The sequence below is a fragment of the Gymnodraco acuticeps genome, unplaced genomic scaffold (assembly GCF_902827175.1).
Source record: "Gymnodraco acuticeps unplaced genomic scaffold, fGymAcu1.1, whole genome shotgun sequence".
Lineage (NCBI taxonomy): Eukaryota > Metazoa > Chordata > Actinopteri > Perciformes > Bathydraconidae > Gymnodraco > Gymnodraco acuticeps.
The window spans coordinates 145,337-159,231 of NW_022989789.1; the positions used below are offsets into that span (position 1 = coordinate 145,337).

The 13,895-nt window shown below is 42.9% G+C and overlaps 1 protein-coding gene across 1 annotated transcript in view; it reads right to left on the reverse strand.

The window, feature by feature from the left end:
• The window catches only part of LOC117549852 (serine/threonine-protein kinase OSR1-like), a 60,112-nt gene that overhangs the window by 24,164 nt on the left and 22,053 nt on the right, over window positions 1-13,895 (reverse strand). Inside the window, exon 4 of the mRNA XM_034221952.1 lies at window positions 2,384-2,525. Within this exon, the coding sequence (XP_034077843.1) occupies window positions 2,384-2,525 (142 nt within the window). The remainder of the gene's footprint in view (window positions 1-2,383; window positions 2,526-13,895) is intronic.

Below are 13,895 nucleotides of genomic sequence, written 5' to 3' on the forward strand. Positions count from 1 at the left end.
TGCTGCAGCAGAGGTATTATCCGTTTAATTAACACAGTAATTGAAACAGTGTAATTCCATACGTCTCTACTTATACTATATATAGCAGGGGTTCCCAACCTTTTTTCCCAAGAGCCCCCCCAAATGACTCCTATTGGAAGTTGCGCCCCCCTCCCCCACACACACACACAATCCGAAATCAAATCTAAAATTCTATTAATATGTAACAAATATATTCCATTTCAGAGCAGAAGAAACAGCCTTCATGGGTCCAACTCAACAATTTCCTTCGGGATGAATAAAGTCTTATCTATCTTAACTCTGCACATACATCATTCAGCAGTGCAACGTGAAGCTTAAAGCACACAGATATTGTTCTAAACTGTATTAAAGTAAACCGGTATTATCTTGAACTGTATTGAAGTGAACATGTATTATTTGGGACTGTTTTGAAGTAATCCTATATATATATAAACCTTCTTACCTACACTCCATAAGGCAGATATCGCCAACACACACACATACACCCCCCTTCTCCAGCACACACACATAAACTCCTTGACCCAGATATCAGCAACACACACACATACGCCTCCGCTTATCAGCACGCACACACACACACACATACACTTCCCCTCACTAACACACACACACACATGTTCTTTTTCAAGGTTCTTTCTGGGACCAATATAATCCCAAGCACAATATATCTGTGTACAATGTTTGATACCAATATATCTGTGTACAATGTTTGATTGTTTAGGAAAGAATAGTTTGTGTGAAACCTTCCCTGGGAAATTAAAGGAGTTGGGTCCGGTGGGAAGATAAGAAGTGGCTCTCCACCCCAAAATATGTCCATATATACTGTTGTGTAGTCATGCAAAATGCCCCCTGTTTCTGACTGGCTGGTCCCGATACCTGTATCGCACAGCAGTAGAACTGGGAGTCCAGAGTACTCTGTAACTTGTATTGGTGTTTTTTACCATTAAAATCAGATTATTGTTATAACTTTTATGCCGGTGTTTTGAACTCCTTCTTTTATCATTCTGACCAGGCTCATCTAAACGGACGGCGCGGAGCAGAAGTGGGCTTTAAGCCACCACTACTGTGTCTGCCCCAACAAGCTCCAACATTCAACTGTATGAACAAGCAATACTTTGAAATGCAAAAGTGTGTGTGTGTGTGTGTGTGTGTGTGTGTGTGTGTGTGTGTGTGTGTGTGTGTGTACGAGTCTCTTAATCAACTCCTTGTGAGTTTGGACGGAGCAGCTACAATGTTAGTTTAGCCTGATCGATCCGATCTCCATTCAGAAAACACGCATTTTAAAAAGGTTTTTCTCCTGCCTTCTTGTCTGCACACTTGTCAAAGCATGGTTTTTACTAACCGTTATCAGTATTTTGTTACTTCGGCATCATTTTGAAACGTGTATTACAATTAAATCACGGTAAAATAGGTTAATTTTGTCGTTGGTTTCCACCACAGTATTTACATGGATATAAGCCCCGCCCCCTCTCTAGCGCATCCTGTTTGAATGACAGGAGTAAACACAGCTGACAGCCGCGGTGAAACTCCAGCGGTTAGAGCGATGAGAATATTCGCATCGTCCGTTGTGAACGCAGCATAATGCAGTTGAGAGACCACTGTTCTGACACTTTTAAAGCAACTTCGAGATTTTAACAGTGTGAGAGGCTCAAAGTATGGAGTCAGATTTGGGTCAATATTCTAGCGTGTAAAACAAGCTACTCACGAGCGGAAAATGTGCTTTTACACGCGCATAAAATGACCCTCGCGCGCAGATTAAACCCCCGCGAGCGGCGAGAGACAGCCCTCTTGCTCGCTCGCGGGAGTATCAGCCTCGCGGAGTCTGTCTACGCGCGTGAAAAGTTTCTGGCACTTTGGGGCGGAGCCACTGGACTTTGATTGACAGCTGCCAGGAAGCCCGGAGTTGCCAGGTTTGATAAATGCCTGAACTACCAAGAGCCGAGGAGTGACGGCAGCAAAATCAGTTGGACGAGATTGAATGGTAAAGTTGTCCATAAAAAACTATTATATTCGTAAAGTGTACAGCTAATATATATATATATATATATATATATATATATATATATATATATATAAATAATCAGCCTCAGTGCTTGAGAAACAAAGCAACACAAACACAAATAAAAAAACAGATTCCTCTTGTCCCATATAGTCAAGGTGGGAGCCACAATATTATTATTACGACGTTTTTAAGTGGCTCACCAGAGAAGAGACCGTTTCAGCTCCATAAAACCTCAAGGTGAGGTCTGGCACAGCCTCTGCTTTAGTTTAGCGTTAACAGAAAGTCCTGTGTTGGTTTTTATTACCGTGGCAGCGTGCGGGCCGTGGGTTTTGTTACCTCTGGATCTGTGTGTTTTGTTACCTGTGGACCTGCCCGTTCTTGTGCAGGTACTCCAGACCCTCCAGAACCTCCTTCAGCACCGTGGCGATGCTGGCCTCGTCCAGGACGCCCGACTTGTGTTCGCCCCGCGAGATGATGTGCTTTATCACGTCCAGAACGGAGCCTGGAGAATAACCACAAGAAAGCGATTAATAAAATAAATAACCATGTATCTTTAAAGGTCACCTATTATGCAGAATCCACTTTCACATGTCTCTTCTACATCAACATGTGTCCCCTCTTCTTCATGTCTCTTCTTCATCAACATGTGTCCCTTCTTCTTCATGTCTCTTCTACATCAACATGTGTCCCCTCTTCTTCATGTCTCTTCATCAACATGTGTTCCCTCTTCTTCATGTCTCTTCTACATCAACATGTGTCCCCTCTTCTTCTAGTCTCTTCTACATCAACAGGTGTCCCCTCTTCTTCATGTCTCTTCTACATCTACATGTGTCCCCTCTTCTTCATGTCTCTTCTACATCAACATGTGTCCCCTCTTCTTCATGTCTCTTCTACATCAACATGTGTCCCCTCTTCTTCATGTCTCTTCTACATCAACATGTGTCCCCTCTTCTTCATGTCTCTTCTACATCAACATGTGTCCCTCTTCTTCATGTCTCTTCTACATCAACATGTGTCCCCTCTTCTTCATGTCTCTTCTACATCAACATGTGTCCCCTCTTCTTCATGTCTCTTCTACATCAACATGTGTCCCCTCTTCTTCATGTCTCTTCTACATCAACATGTGTCCCCTCTTCTTCATGTCTCTTCTACATGTCTCTTCTACATCAACATGTGTCCCCTTCTTCATGTCTCTTCTACATCAACATGTGTCCCCTCTTCTTCATGTCTCTTCTACATCAACATGTGTCCCCTCTTCTTCATGTCTCTTCTACATCAACATGTGTCCCCTCTTCTTCATGTCTTTCTCATCAACATGTGTCCCCTCTTCTTCATGTCTCTTCTACATCAACATGTGTCCCCTCTTCTTCATGTCTCTTCTTCATCAACATGTGTCCCCTCTTCTACATCAACATGTGTCCCCTCTTCTTCATGTCTCTTCTACATCAACATGTGTCCCCTCTTCTTCATGTCTCTTCTACATCAACATGTGTCCCCTCTTCTTCATGTCTCTTCTACATCAACATGTGTCCCCTCTTCTTCATGTCTCTTCTACATCAACATGTGTCCCCTCTTCTTCATGTCTCTTCTACATCAACATGTGTCCCCTCTCTTCATGTCTCTTCTACATCAACATGTGTCCCCTCTTCTTCATGTCTCTTCTACATCAACATGTGTCCCTCTTCTTCATGTCTCTTCTACATCAACATGTGTCCCCTCTTCTTCATGTCTCTTCTACATCAACATGTGTCCCCTCTTCTTCATGTCTTCTACATCAACATGTGTCCCCTCTTCTTCATGTCTCTTCTACATCAACATGTGTCCCTCTTCTTCATGTCTCTTCTACATCAACATGTGTCCCCTCTTCATTCCATGTCTCTTCTCATCAACATGTGTCCCCTCTTCTCCATGTCTCTTCTACATCACCATGTGTCCCCTCTTCTTCATGTTCTCTTCTACATCAACATGTGTCCCCTCTTCTTCATGTTCTCTTCTACATCAACATGTGTCCCCTCTCTTCATGTCTCTCTACATCAACATGTGTCCCCTCTTCTTCATGTCTCTTCTACATCAACATGTGTCCCCTCTTCTCCATGTCTCTTCTAACATCAACATGTGTCCCCTCTTCTTCATGTCTCTTCTACATCAACATGTGTCCCCTCTGTGGAAAGAGACTCTGAAAGTTTCAGGAACAAAGATTCTCTCTCTTTTTGATTCATTTCTATAAAAACCTGTCTGAAAATAAGCTGATCATATTTTGGCCACTTTATGATGTCATAACGATGTGTTGTCTTGTGTAACCATTAGCCAATCAGCAACCAAGGTAACCCCCCCCCCCCCCCCCCCTTATCACCTGAATCTCCTCCTAGAGCTCCATTGAGTTCTTTGTAACCAAATGTCTCTCAGAGGGGCGTGGGGAGGGGCTCCTTATTTTCATCTAAAGTAACAGACAGAGAATCAGCACTTTGGAAACAGGGCTGAAACAGAGGGGATTATGGGTAATGCTGCAATGATCGGTTTGTTGTTTCAGCCAATCAGAGACATGTTTGTATATATCTGAGACCTATAATATATTGATGAAAACAGTATAATAGGAGACCTTTAACTGTCCAGGAACAGGCTGGGTAGATAATGTTTCTGGTCTCATGTGATGAGCATCAATGAGAAGTCGCCTCAGGCTAGCTTATTTCGTTTGCTAAGCCTACTCTAAAATAAAACTTATTTATGAAAACACAAGCTTCCTGCTGGACATTCAGATGGTTCATGTTTAATCTCATATTCTTTGGGTAAATTAGATTGTGGGTACACAAAGGCCCTTTTTCCAGCTCCAGTTAGATGGATTTTATTGAAGGGAAAAACAAACGATTTAGCTGCTAAGACAAAATCCTTCAACCATAAATATCAGCAGGACCTTTCAATGTGGCGAGGGCAAAACAAGCCAATGGCAGAAAGAGAAATCACAACATGCATTCCTTAGAGGGTAACAAAGTATAAATGTTGTGCTTTCCATGATATTAAAAGTGTCTAGAAAATCAACTGTCTTAGTGACAAGCCCTGAATTTAGGATGTCATTAGGGGACATTTTGTTCGGACCATTGACTCTAAATTAGGATTTTTCTTTCAGGTTTTCCATCGAGCGCACAGCTGGAAGTCAGAATATTTACCCAGTTAAAATTAGCATGGCTGCTGCTGTCAGAGTCATGTCATTACTCCTGTCGACAGCATCATTACAGCCTGACTGAGTTCTCCACATCATACACTGTATGTGAATCTTATTTAACGTGCTTTTAATAGATTCCTGGTGCAGTGATGACATATCTCTGTGGCCATCACGTGGAATTGATATTCAACATGTTTTTTAAGCAGGATAATCTCCACGTATTAACACCACCTCGGCAGAAATAAAAGGCGTGATGCTGTAAAGAAACTACAGAGTCACATGACTTCATAATTAAAGCTGAGGTTATATATATATATATATATATATCATAGAAGCTGTGGATATTCAAGAGTGGGGTATTTCCTGTTGTATTTAATGTCGTAGAACAAAACGTGAAAATCTCTCCATCTTGTGTTCTTATTTCAGACTACAAACACCTTCACATAACTGACTTTGAGACGAGGGAACAGGAAATGGTAAAAAGGCTTACTAATCTCCGGGTTTAAGGACTCATTACTGCACCACTCTATTTGCTGGACAATTAAGGTCACAAGTTGAACAGTGTATGATCTCTGCTGTACCACACACACACACACACACACACACACACACACACACACACACACCACACACACACACACACACACACACACACACCACACACACACACACACACCACACACACACACACACACAAACACACACACACACACACACCACACACACACACACACACACACACACACCACACACGACACCACACACTACACACACACACACACACACACACACACACACACACACACACACACACACACACACACACACACCACACAACACACACACACACACACACACACACACACACACACACACACACACACACACACACACACACACACACACACACACACACACACACACACACACACACACACACACACACACAGTGATACAATTCCAGGACTGAATTGATTGCGTTTTAGCGTCGGTGCCAGGCTAAGGGAGAGACGAGCCACCTGAGACTAGACAGCGTTATTGCAGAGAGTGAGACGGAGGCAGAGCGAGAGAGGAGGGGGGGAGAGACGGTGGGTTCATCGGGTTCGTTAGCAGTGACGGTGCAACCCTTTCAAAGAGAGGACGGATTTGGAAAGGCAGTGTGTCTGAGGGTAGAGATAGAGAACGTGTGAGAGGAACGACTGATGCGACGGCTCTTTGAAGCTCATTGAGGAAAGGTAGACCTTTTCTCTCCTCTCTCAAAGCTTCTGCACTCAGACTGATTCTCATCGCTTTTTGTGAAATGGCGCGAGGGAGGAGGAAAGGAGGGGACAATGGAGAGGGTGCGGAGGGAAGGAGGGTTAGTGAAGAGAGTCACATCGAAGAGAAGGGGGAGATGTATTCCTAATGAGGCAACAAATTAAATGTTTGAATACACGAGAGACGATTAAGCTAATGTGCAGGAACCTATCCCTGCTTACTCGACTGCATATGAAAAATGACAACCCTGTTTATTGAAAAAGAAATAAAAGACACATTGGGAATTGCTAGAATTAGTTGACGATTAAATAATGTCTCTGCGGATAGTATGGCTGGTTACTGACTAACTTAAACCAATGGGTGACAAATGTTGAAGCCGAAAGTGATCATTAGTTTGGTTATGCTTTTTTACGACACCCTCTGGGAAACATTGGAACAACGAATGCAAAGGTGTCACTGTTTCCTCTGCCCTGGTTACAGACTGACAGGTTGGAGGCAGTAAGTACAGGTGTGTAGTGTTAAAATGTTACAACACACCTGCTATGATATTAGAAATTACAAACTGTTCTTAGAAATTAAGAAGTTTTGTACATTTTGAGAGTGAAGCACTGAAGAATGGGACTTTTGGGTACTCTTACTAAACCACACATTTAGGTATTAAATAGGAACAGACCCTAACGCCTTACCCTAAAGTAGGGCTGCTCAATTAATCATATTTTAATCGCGATTACGATTATGGCTTGCAACGATTATGAAAACAACGTAATCGAAATAAAACGATTTATTTTTTTATTTTTTTATAAATACTTCTTTTTTTTTTTGAGTTATACTTAAAGTTCAAAAAAAAAACTCCAATAAATGGATGTTTTCAAAGTCAATGAATAATCGGATTTACAATTATTGACCCAAATAATCGAGATTATGGGTTTTTCCATAATCGAGCAGCCCTACCCTAAAGCTGTATTCACATGATAATAGTAAAACGGCTCAGCATTGACCCCACTAGGTGCAAGCTAGCAGGGGAGGTAACCAAAACAACTGAACTTAAATAGCTGTTTTCATCGCAAAGCAATCATGTGATTCTCATCTGCATGTGTGCAGCATGTCTCTGTGTGAGACCCAGCATAGTTGTGTGCTGTTTATTGTAAGTTTGTTTTGTCATTTGGCTGGTGAGCCGCCTTACTTATGTACTAATTAAAACCTCACTTAAACTCCTTCAGCATTCAGTTTCCTCTCCTTTTTCTCTCGTCCGGCTATCTTGTGTGTCGCTACTTCCCTTGGTACCCCTAGATCTACAAGGGAACGTAACAATAACCCTAACGTAGAGTGATATCAACCTTCTCATTCAACTTCCATTGGAAAGTGTTGGCATATATAATCAAAAACAGACGCACAGTTCCCTGAAGCTGAGGTGGCACCGATTGGAGAAAATGTTTCTAAGTGCACACACAGCGTGGTTCAGGCTTTGGAGGATCATTAAATGTCAGCCTCTTTCAAATCCATCTGATTGAATTCCCCACGCTCCATTAGGTGGCTCCAACATGCCGACAGCTCCACAATCCAAAGGTTTATTATGCATGGGAAAAAGATAAATGACACCTGTTGGCCTGGTTTGTATGCTGCCTATCCAAACCCGTAAGAGGAAAAGTTATACAAACCACAGGGGATAAAGTAAGTCTTGAAAGAGTAGAGAATAAAAACTTAGGGAAAAGCCAAATCCTCAGTTCGGTTTCAAGCTGGATTAAATCAAATCCTCCCCGTCTTTTTCTGGATTTCTATCCCAAACTGTGAAGGTGTAAAGCCATTACATTTAACTCTCACTTCATCCAGAGAAATCCCACTTAGTCTTTTCCGTTCTCCTGGTCAGAGCCGGAGCTTTGAGACCGAGGGAGAGGATGAGAGAGTAAAAAAAGGGGGTGAGGAAGGAGGGAGGAGGCGAAAGCAGACGAGGGAGATCAAAGCTGGCGCCAACTGTGCTAAAGGCCGATTGGGAATGCCAAGCAGAAGCTGGAAAGGGGAGTGAGAGGATGAGGCATGGGAGAGGCATAGGTGGAAGGCGTAGGAGAGAGGAATAAAAGACTAAAAATGCCCCGAGAAAACTGATTTCTAGGAAACCAAACGGAAGTATTTGAGTCCCAATCACAGCTCTTTGTCAGCCTCCTGGCATTAGTATAGAGAGGCGAAGTCCCGCCCATCTACTTCCGACCCATGGGACCTTATTTCGGAAAAATTATATATTGAAGTCAATGGAGAGAGAAAACGTATCTTTCGATCCCGTTTGAATTGTGCCATGAATTACACATATGATGTTTGTCAATCTTAAAAAATCATTTCCGTGTAAAAAAAGTCACAGTTTGTCGTAAAACTGTTGAAATATAAGACTATGAAAAATACGCAACTAGAAAGACTACAAATCCCAGAGTCCCGGTCCCGCATGCTGGCTCTCACGGAACCGACTAACTCCCCTTGTGTGTATGCACAGCTCTCAACGCGCCCAGACTTGGAGTGATTTTCACCTCTTTTAATACTTTCCGCCTCATTCTGAAAGGAAGGAGTGAAATGTTTCAACGTGACGGCCGTCTGGGTGTGTGGAGCGAGACGGGAGATGTAGTTCATTGAGCGGTTTCACACAAAAAACACATTGTAATTTGTTTGACTTGCACAATTATCTTTTAAATTGACAAACATCATATGTGTAATTCGTGGCACAATTCAAACGGGATCGAAAGATAATCTTTCTCTCTCCATTGACTTCAATACATACTTTTTCTGAAATAAGGTCCCATGGAGGAAAGGGAGGGACTTCGCCTCTCTATAAGGTGACATCATGATGTGACAAATCCACTGGCTCCAAACTCCACCAAGTCCTTTCAAATGCTAAATTGAAACAGTCAATAATGCCTTGAATGGAGTGGTCTTTAATTGAGCCGGGCAGCAGTGGAGTCAGCCAGAAAGGGCATTCATCTCCAGGGAACACATTACACTGGCTTGCTTTGACGTGACTCATATTCTGTCTCAGTGGGGAGCAGAGGCTGCCTGTCAGTGAGTATTCAGTCAGTGCAAGTTATGCCTCGCTCTAATGAAACAGTTGTTCTCATGTCACAATCAGAACAGGAATTTCTTGAAAAGCAGTGCACCTACCTACAGCAAAAAACTCAGCAATAGGTTTGGCCTTGATTCGGTTTTACGAAGATACACAAGTTCACAAATGGACCCACTGAGACTTGTATCTAATACCTCATTCACACCAACGGTGTTTCGGGGCCGGTTCGGAGCTGGAGCTTGAAAAGCACCGGGTCTTCCTCTTCACACCGCAGCGGAGCAGCCTCTTAGCTCCGGAATCCGGTTCGTTTCAAGCACCAAAAAATTGTCCGGCTAGAGCAAAAGCACCGCATACGTCACGCTTACGTCGAGGCGGGGGCAGGGGCAGAGACAGATCAACTCCTGAACAACAACAAGAAGCCCGCGTTTTATCCAGTTTGTACAACGATGGAGAAACCTAACAAGAGTTTCAGTGTTTCTGCCATAGACTGTATATATAAAGGTTTCTGCTCATGGTGAAGCAACGTGTCTGCGTGTTAAGGTGGAACCTGAGCATTCACGTTGATCACCTCTCATTATAACTCATTATAAATCTATAAAACTATAAATATTAAACTTTACTTCACTTGTTCATTTGAGAACAGCTGTTACATACCTGGGTGAAGGTTACAGTTCATTTAAATTAAAGATACAACGTTACTCCACACTCATGGTTCAGTCCACCTTAAGAAATAAGACCGACCTCGGAAGCAGTTGTGTTTTAAAAAAACCTTTATTGACACGAGTACACTTTTTTATAAGAATATAACTAAACCACATAAATGACTCCGGAAAAGCTGCAGATCGAGCCATAAGAAATGAATGCAACTGATTTCATCCGCGCGGTTTGGCTTTATGAAGCAGGCACGCAAACGGTTACGTCATGACGCAAACGATGACGCAACGAGGCATTACCAGTCTGACTCTGGGCGGTGTGAAAAGAGCCAGAGCTAAACCGAAGAACCGGTTCTGAACCTGAAAAGCTCTAGCACGGAGCTTGAACCGCAGTTGCGTTGGTGTGAATGAGGTATAAGAGGCTTTCCCTTTAACTTCCTATTTGTAAAAAGGGGGTTCAATTAGGGCTAAATCATAATCTCGATTATTTCGGTCAATAATTGATATCACGATTATTAAAAACGATTATCCATTTACTTTGAAAACATCAATTTATTGGAGAAGAAAAAGTGGAACAGTATGTTTTAAACAGTTGATTACCCTTAACGTTAAGTATAACTCAACTGAAACACCAAAACAGTAATAATAAAAAAATAATCGTTTTATTTCGATGACGTTGTTTTCGTAATCGTTGCAAGCCATAATCGTAATTGCGATTGAAATACGATTAATTGAGCAGCCCTAGGTTCAAGGGTACAACAGTGTCAAAGATGAAGGAAGGACTCTCAGTGGTAGTCCCATCGGCGAAAACACGTGGGTTTGCTGTCCTGGCTCCAGGATGGTGGAATGAGCTCCCCATTGACATCAGGACGGCAGATAGCTTGCACATCTTCCGGCGCAAACTGAAAACTCATCTCTTTCGACTCCACTTCGAGCGTTAGAACTATTAACGAAGCACTTTTATACTAATAAAGGACTGGCTTACCTAAAGCCAGTTGAGTAGCACTTGAAATGTTTGGCTCTATGAAACCTGATGTACTTTATGATTCTGTTTTCTTCAAGGTTGTGTCTTCCTGGTCGAATGTACTTATGGTAAGTCGCTTTGGATAAAAGCGTCAGCTAAATGCAATGTAATGTAATGTAATGTAGTCAAGTTGCAGTCATACTTCCACTACTGTCATTGAATATCTTTTTTACTTTCCTGCTTGCTTACAAACTTTTTCCTAGATGCCATGGGGAGTTCCAGCACAACTTCCACTACTCCAAAAGGTGCATGGAGAATAGAAAAAGTCTGAAAAAGTCAAACTTGAAGTATACAGAACATCCTCGAGGCTTCGGACAAAATGCATCGGTCTAAAATCTATGTTTTATTCTGTATCTGCTGTCCTGCTAAATATGAGGCGGCACATGTATGTATGTAAATATGTTCATGCATACTGTGTCCTGTGTTATCTTTCCGTACAACACATGTATTATTTACTTAACAATAAAGTAATGTTCTTAATTAAGCTGTGCTACTCCAGTATCTTCCCACATACGCCCTGGCAACTGCTGCAGTGCACTCTGGGGTTCAGTATCACGCTGCCAGGCATCTGCCAGTGCAACATGAGTGACATACCTTCTATAAGTGCCATAAGCCAATAAAACCGCAGCGGCATACCGAAAGCGGACCGCTAAGAAACGCTATCGCAAATGTAGCATGCCATCAGTATGGGTTGCATCGCGGCAGCCCAGACACACGTTTAAGTTATTTAGAAATGTCTGCAATTATTCTGCATAAACTGAGCTCTCTGTGTGTTTGGAGTGCTACAAATATTGCTTGACCAACGTCACGAAGTCCGACAGCATTCTTCTGTAAAAGGAATGACACCTGTACTGCAGGAATGCTGATCCATGAGAGCACTTTACATACAAACGCTGCGGGTATCAAAACATGCCACAGCTTTGTCAGATCAACTGTTAACAGTGTTTCGATAGCAGAGGACAAAGACAGGGTGGAGGGTTCCTGACGGTATGCTCTGCCCCGTGGAGCGATGGTCTATAAACCTAATTTGAAGCTTGTCTCCATGGCAGACGTCGCCATGGCCATCATTTAATTACTCTGCACAATAAAACTCCACATCAAGGGCCTGTGTTTAACGGGAAGGAGAGAGAGGCAGTCTGAAGTGGTGTCAGCTCCTGCTGCTCGTGCGTCGCATGGCGGGCTATGTGCCCCCCCCCCCCCCCCCCCGCCAGCTGCAGGGCGGCTGCCAAGCTGCTCCAGGGTTTCCCAGAGAGCAAGGCATACCACATGGGCATTAACCGTTACACTGGGACGCTGTTTGAACAGGGGGGCATGATGAGAGGGTGTAAACATGTGTCTGTGTAGACTTGTGCTTGTGTTTGAGACTGAAAAACAGGATTACAAAATGAAACAAAAAGGGAATTAAACACCATTCCTTTTATCAGACTAGTTCTTGCTTGTGAATGGGAAAAGGACTGCATTGAGAAAGCGTTTTACAGCGTTTATGATCCTTCAAAGCGGTTTTGAATGTTATAAATTGTCCAAAAACGTGTATAATGTCTCAACACTTAAATATGTTACTTGTTAAGTTTTTATATTGATGGCCTTTTTTTACCTTCTGTTGCAACACTGTACATTTCCCCGCTGCGGGACTCCTAAAGGAATTCTGATTCAGATTACATTTACACGTCGGGATTCACCCAAAGAGGTGTAGACGCAACCTGCTAAGGAGACTTACATTCAAGTGTTGTCACGATACCAACATTTTGGTTCCGATACCAAGTCAAGAATTGCGATTCCTATTCTTTTTTTGTATTATTTTCATGATCAATACAATTGTAGTTTATCTGTTAAGTGTTTTCTTACAACATGGTCTCTTCTTTATACTTCGGTTTAGGTGATTTCTTTGATAGTTAACTTTATATTTTATTAACATGTAATAGTAGGCTACAGTCATTTCAATAATTATTGACAAAATGTATATTGCAGATGTTAGCCACATTGGTAAGTTAGCTAAAAAGATAGCCATATTAGACAGTTATCATTGCCGTTAATTGCCTCGTCAAACTACGAAAACTTTCGTTTGTCACAAAATAAATTACACTGGTTTGACTTAGATTTGAGGGCATGGCCTGAGCATGATGTAATTATGTTATCACATTCGCTAACCTGTCTGTCTTTACATTCTTTAAACAGCTCTGGATGCCGGTCGGCGAGGTGCTTAGCCAAGTCTGATGTGTTGGCTCCCTTGGTTTGCAGGGATCTAAAACATGTCTGACAGACAGGCCTCGTGGTGTCCGTAGGCTTGCCCTCACTGTCAGAGATATCGCTAAAATACTTCCACATTTCGCTTCTGGCGTCTTTTTTGTCAACAAGCCGAGGCGCAGCGGCAGTTGCACTCCCACTTGCAGCCATGCTTCTCGTTTTCTCACATGCTCTGGCAGCTAGCGCGTGCACGAGAGAGGGGAGGGACTTGGAGCGTGCTTGAGAGAGGAGGGACTTAGAGCGTGCTTGAGAGGGGAGGGACTTAGAGCGTGCACGAGAGAGGGGAGGGACTTGGAGCGTGCTTGAGAGGGGAGGGACTGCAGGCACGGCTGCAGTGCAGGGAGTGGAAGCAGAGCGCTGAACACACACGGCTCTTATTAAAACGGCGCTTTCTCACCGGAGTACTTTTCCCCGTCATTCTTAAAGTACCGATACTAATGAAATCGTAAAGTTTTTAACGGCAGGGTATCGCGGTACCTTTCAAGTATCGG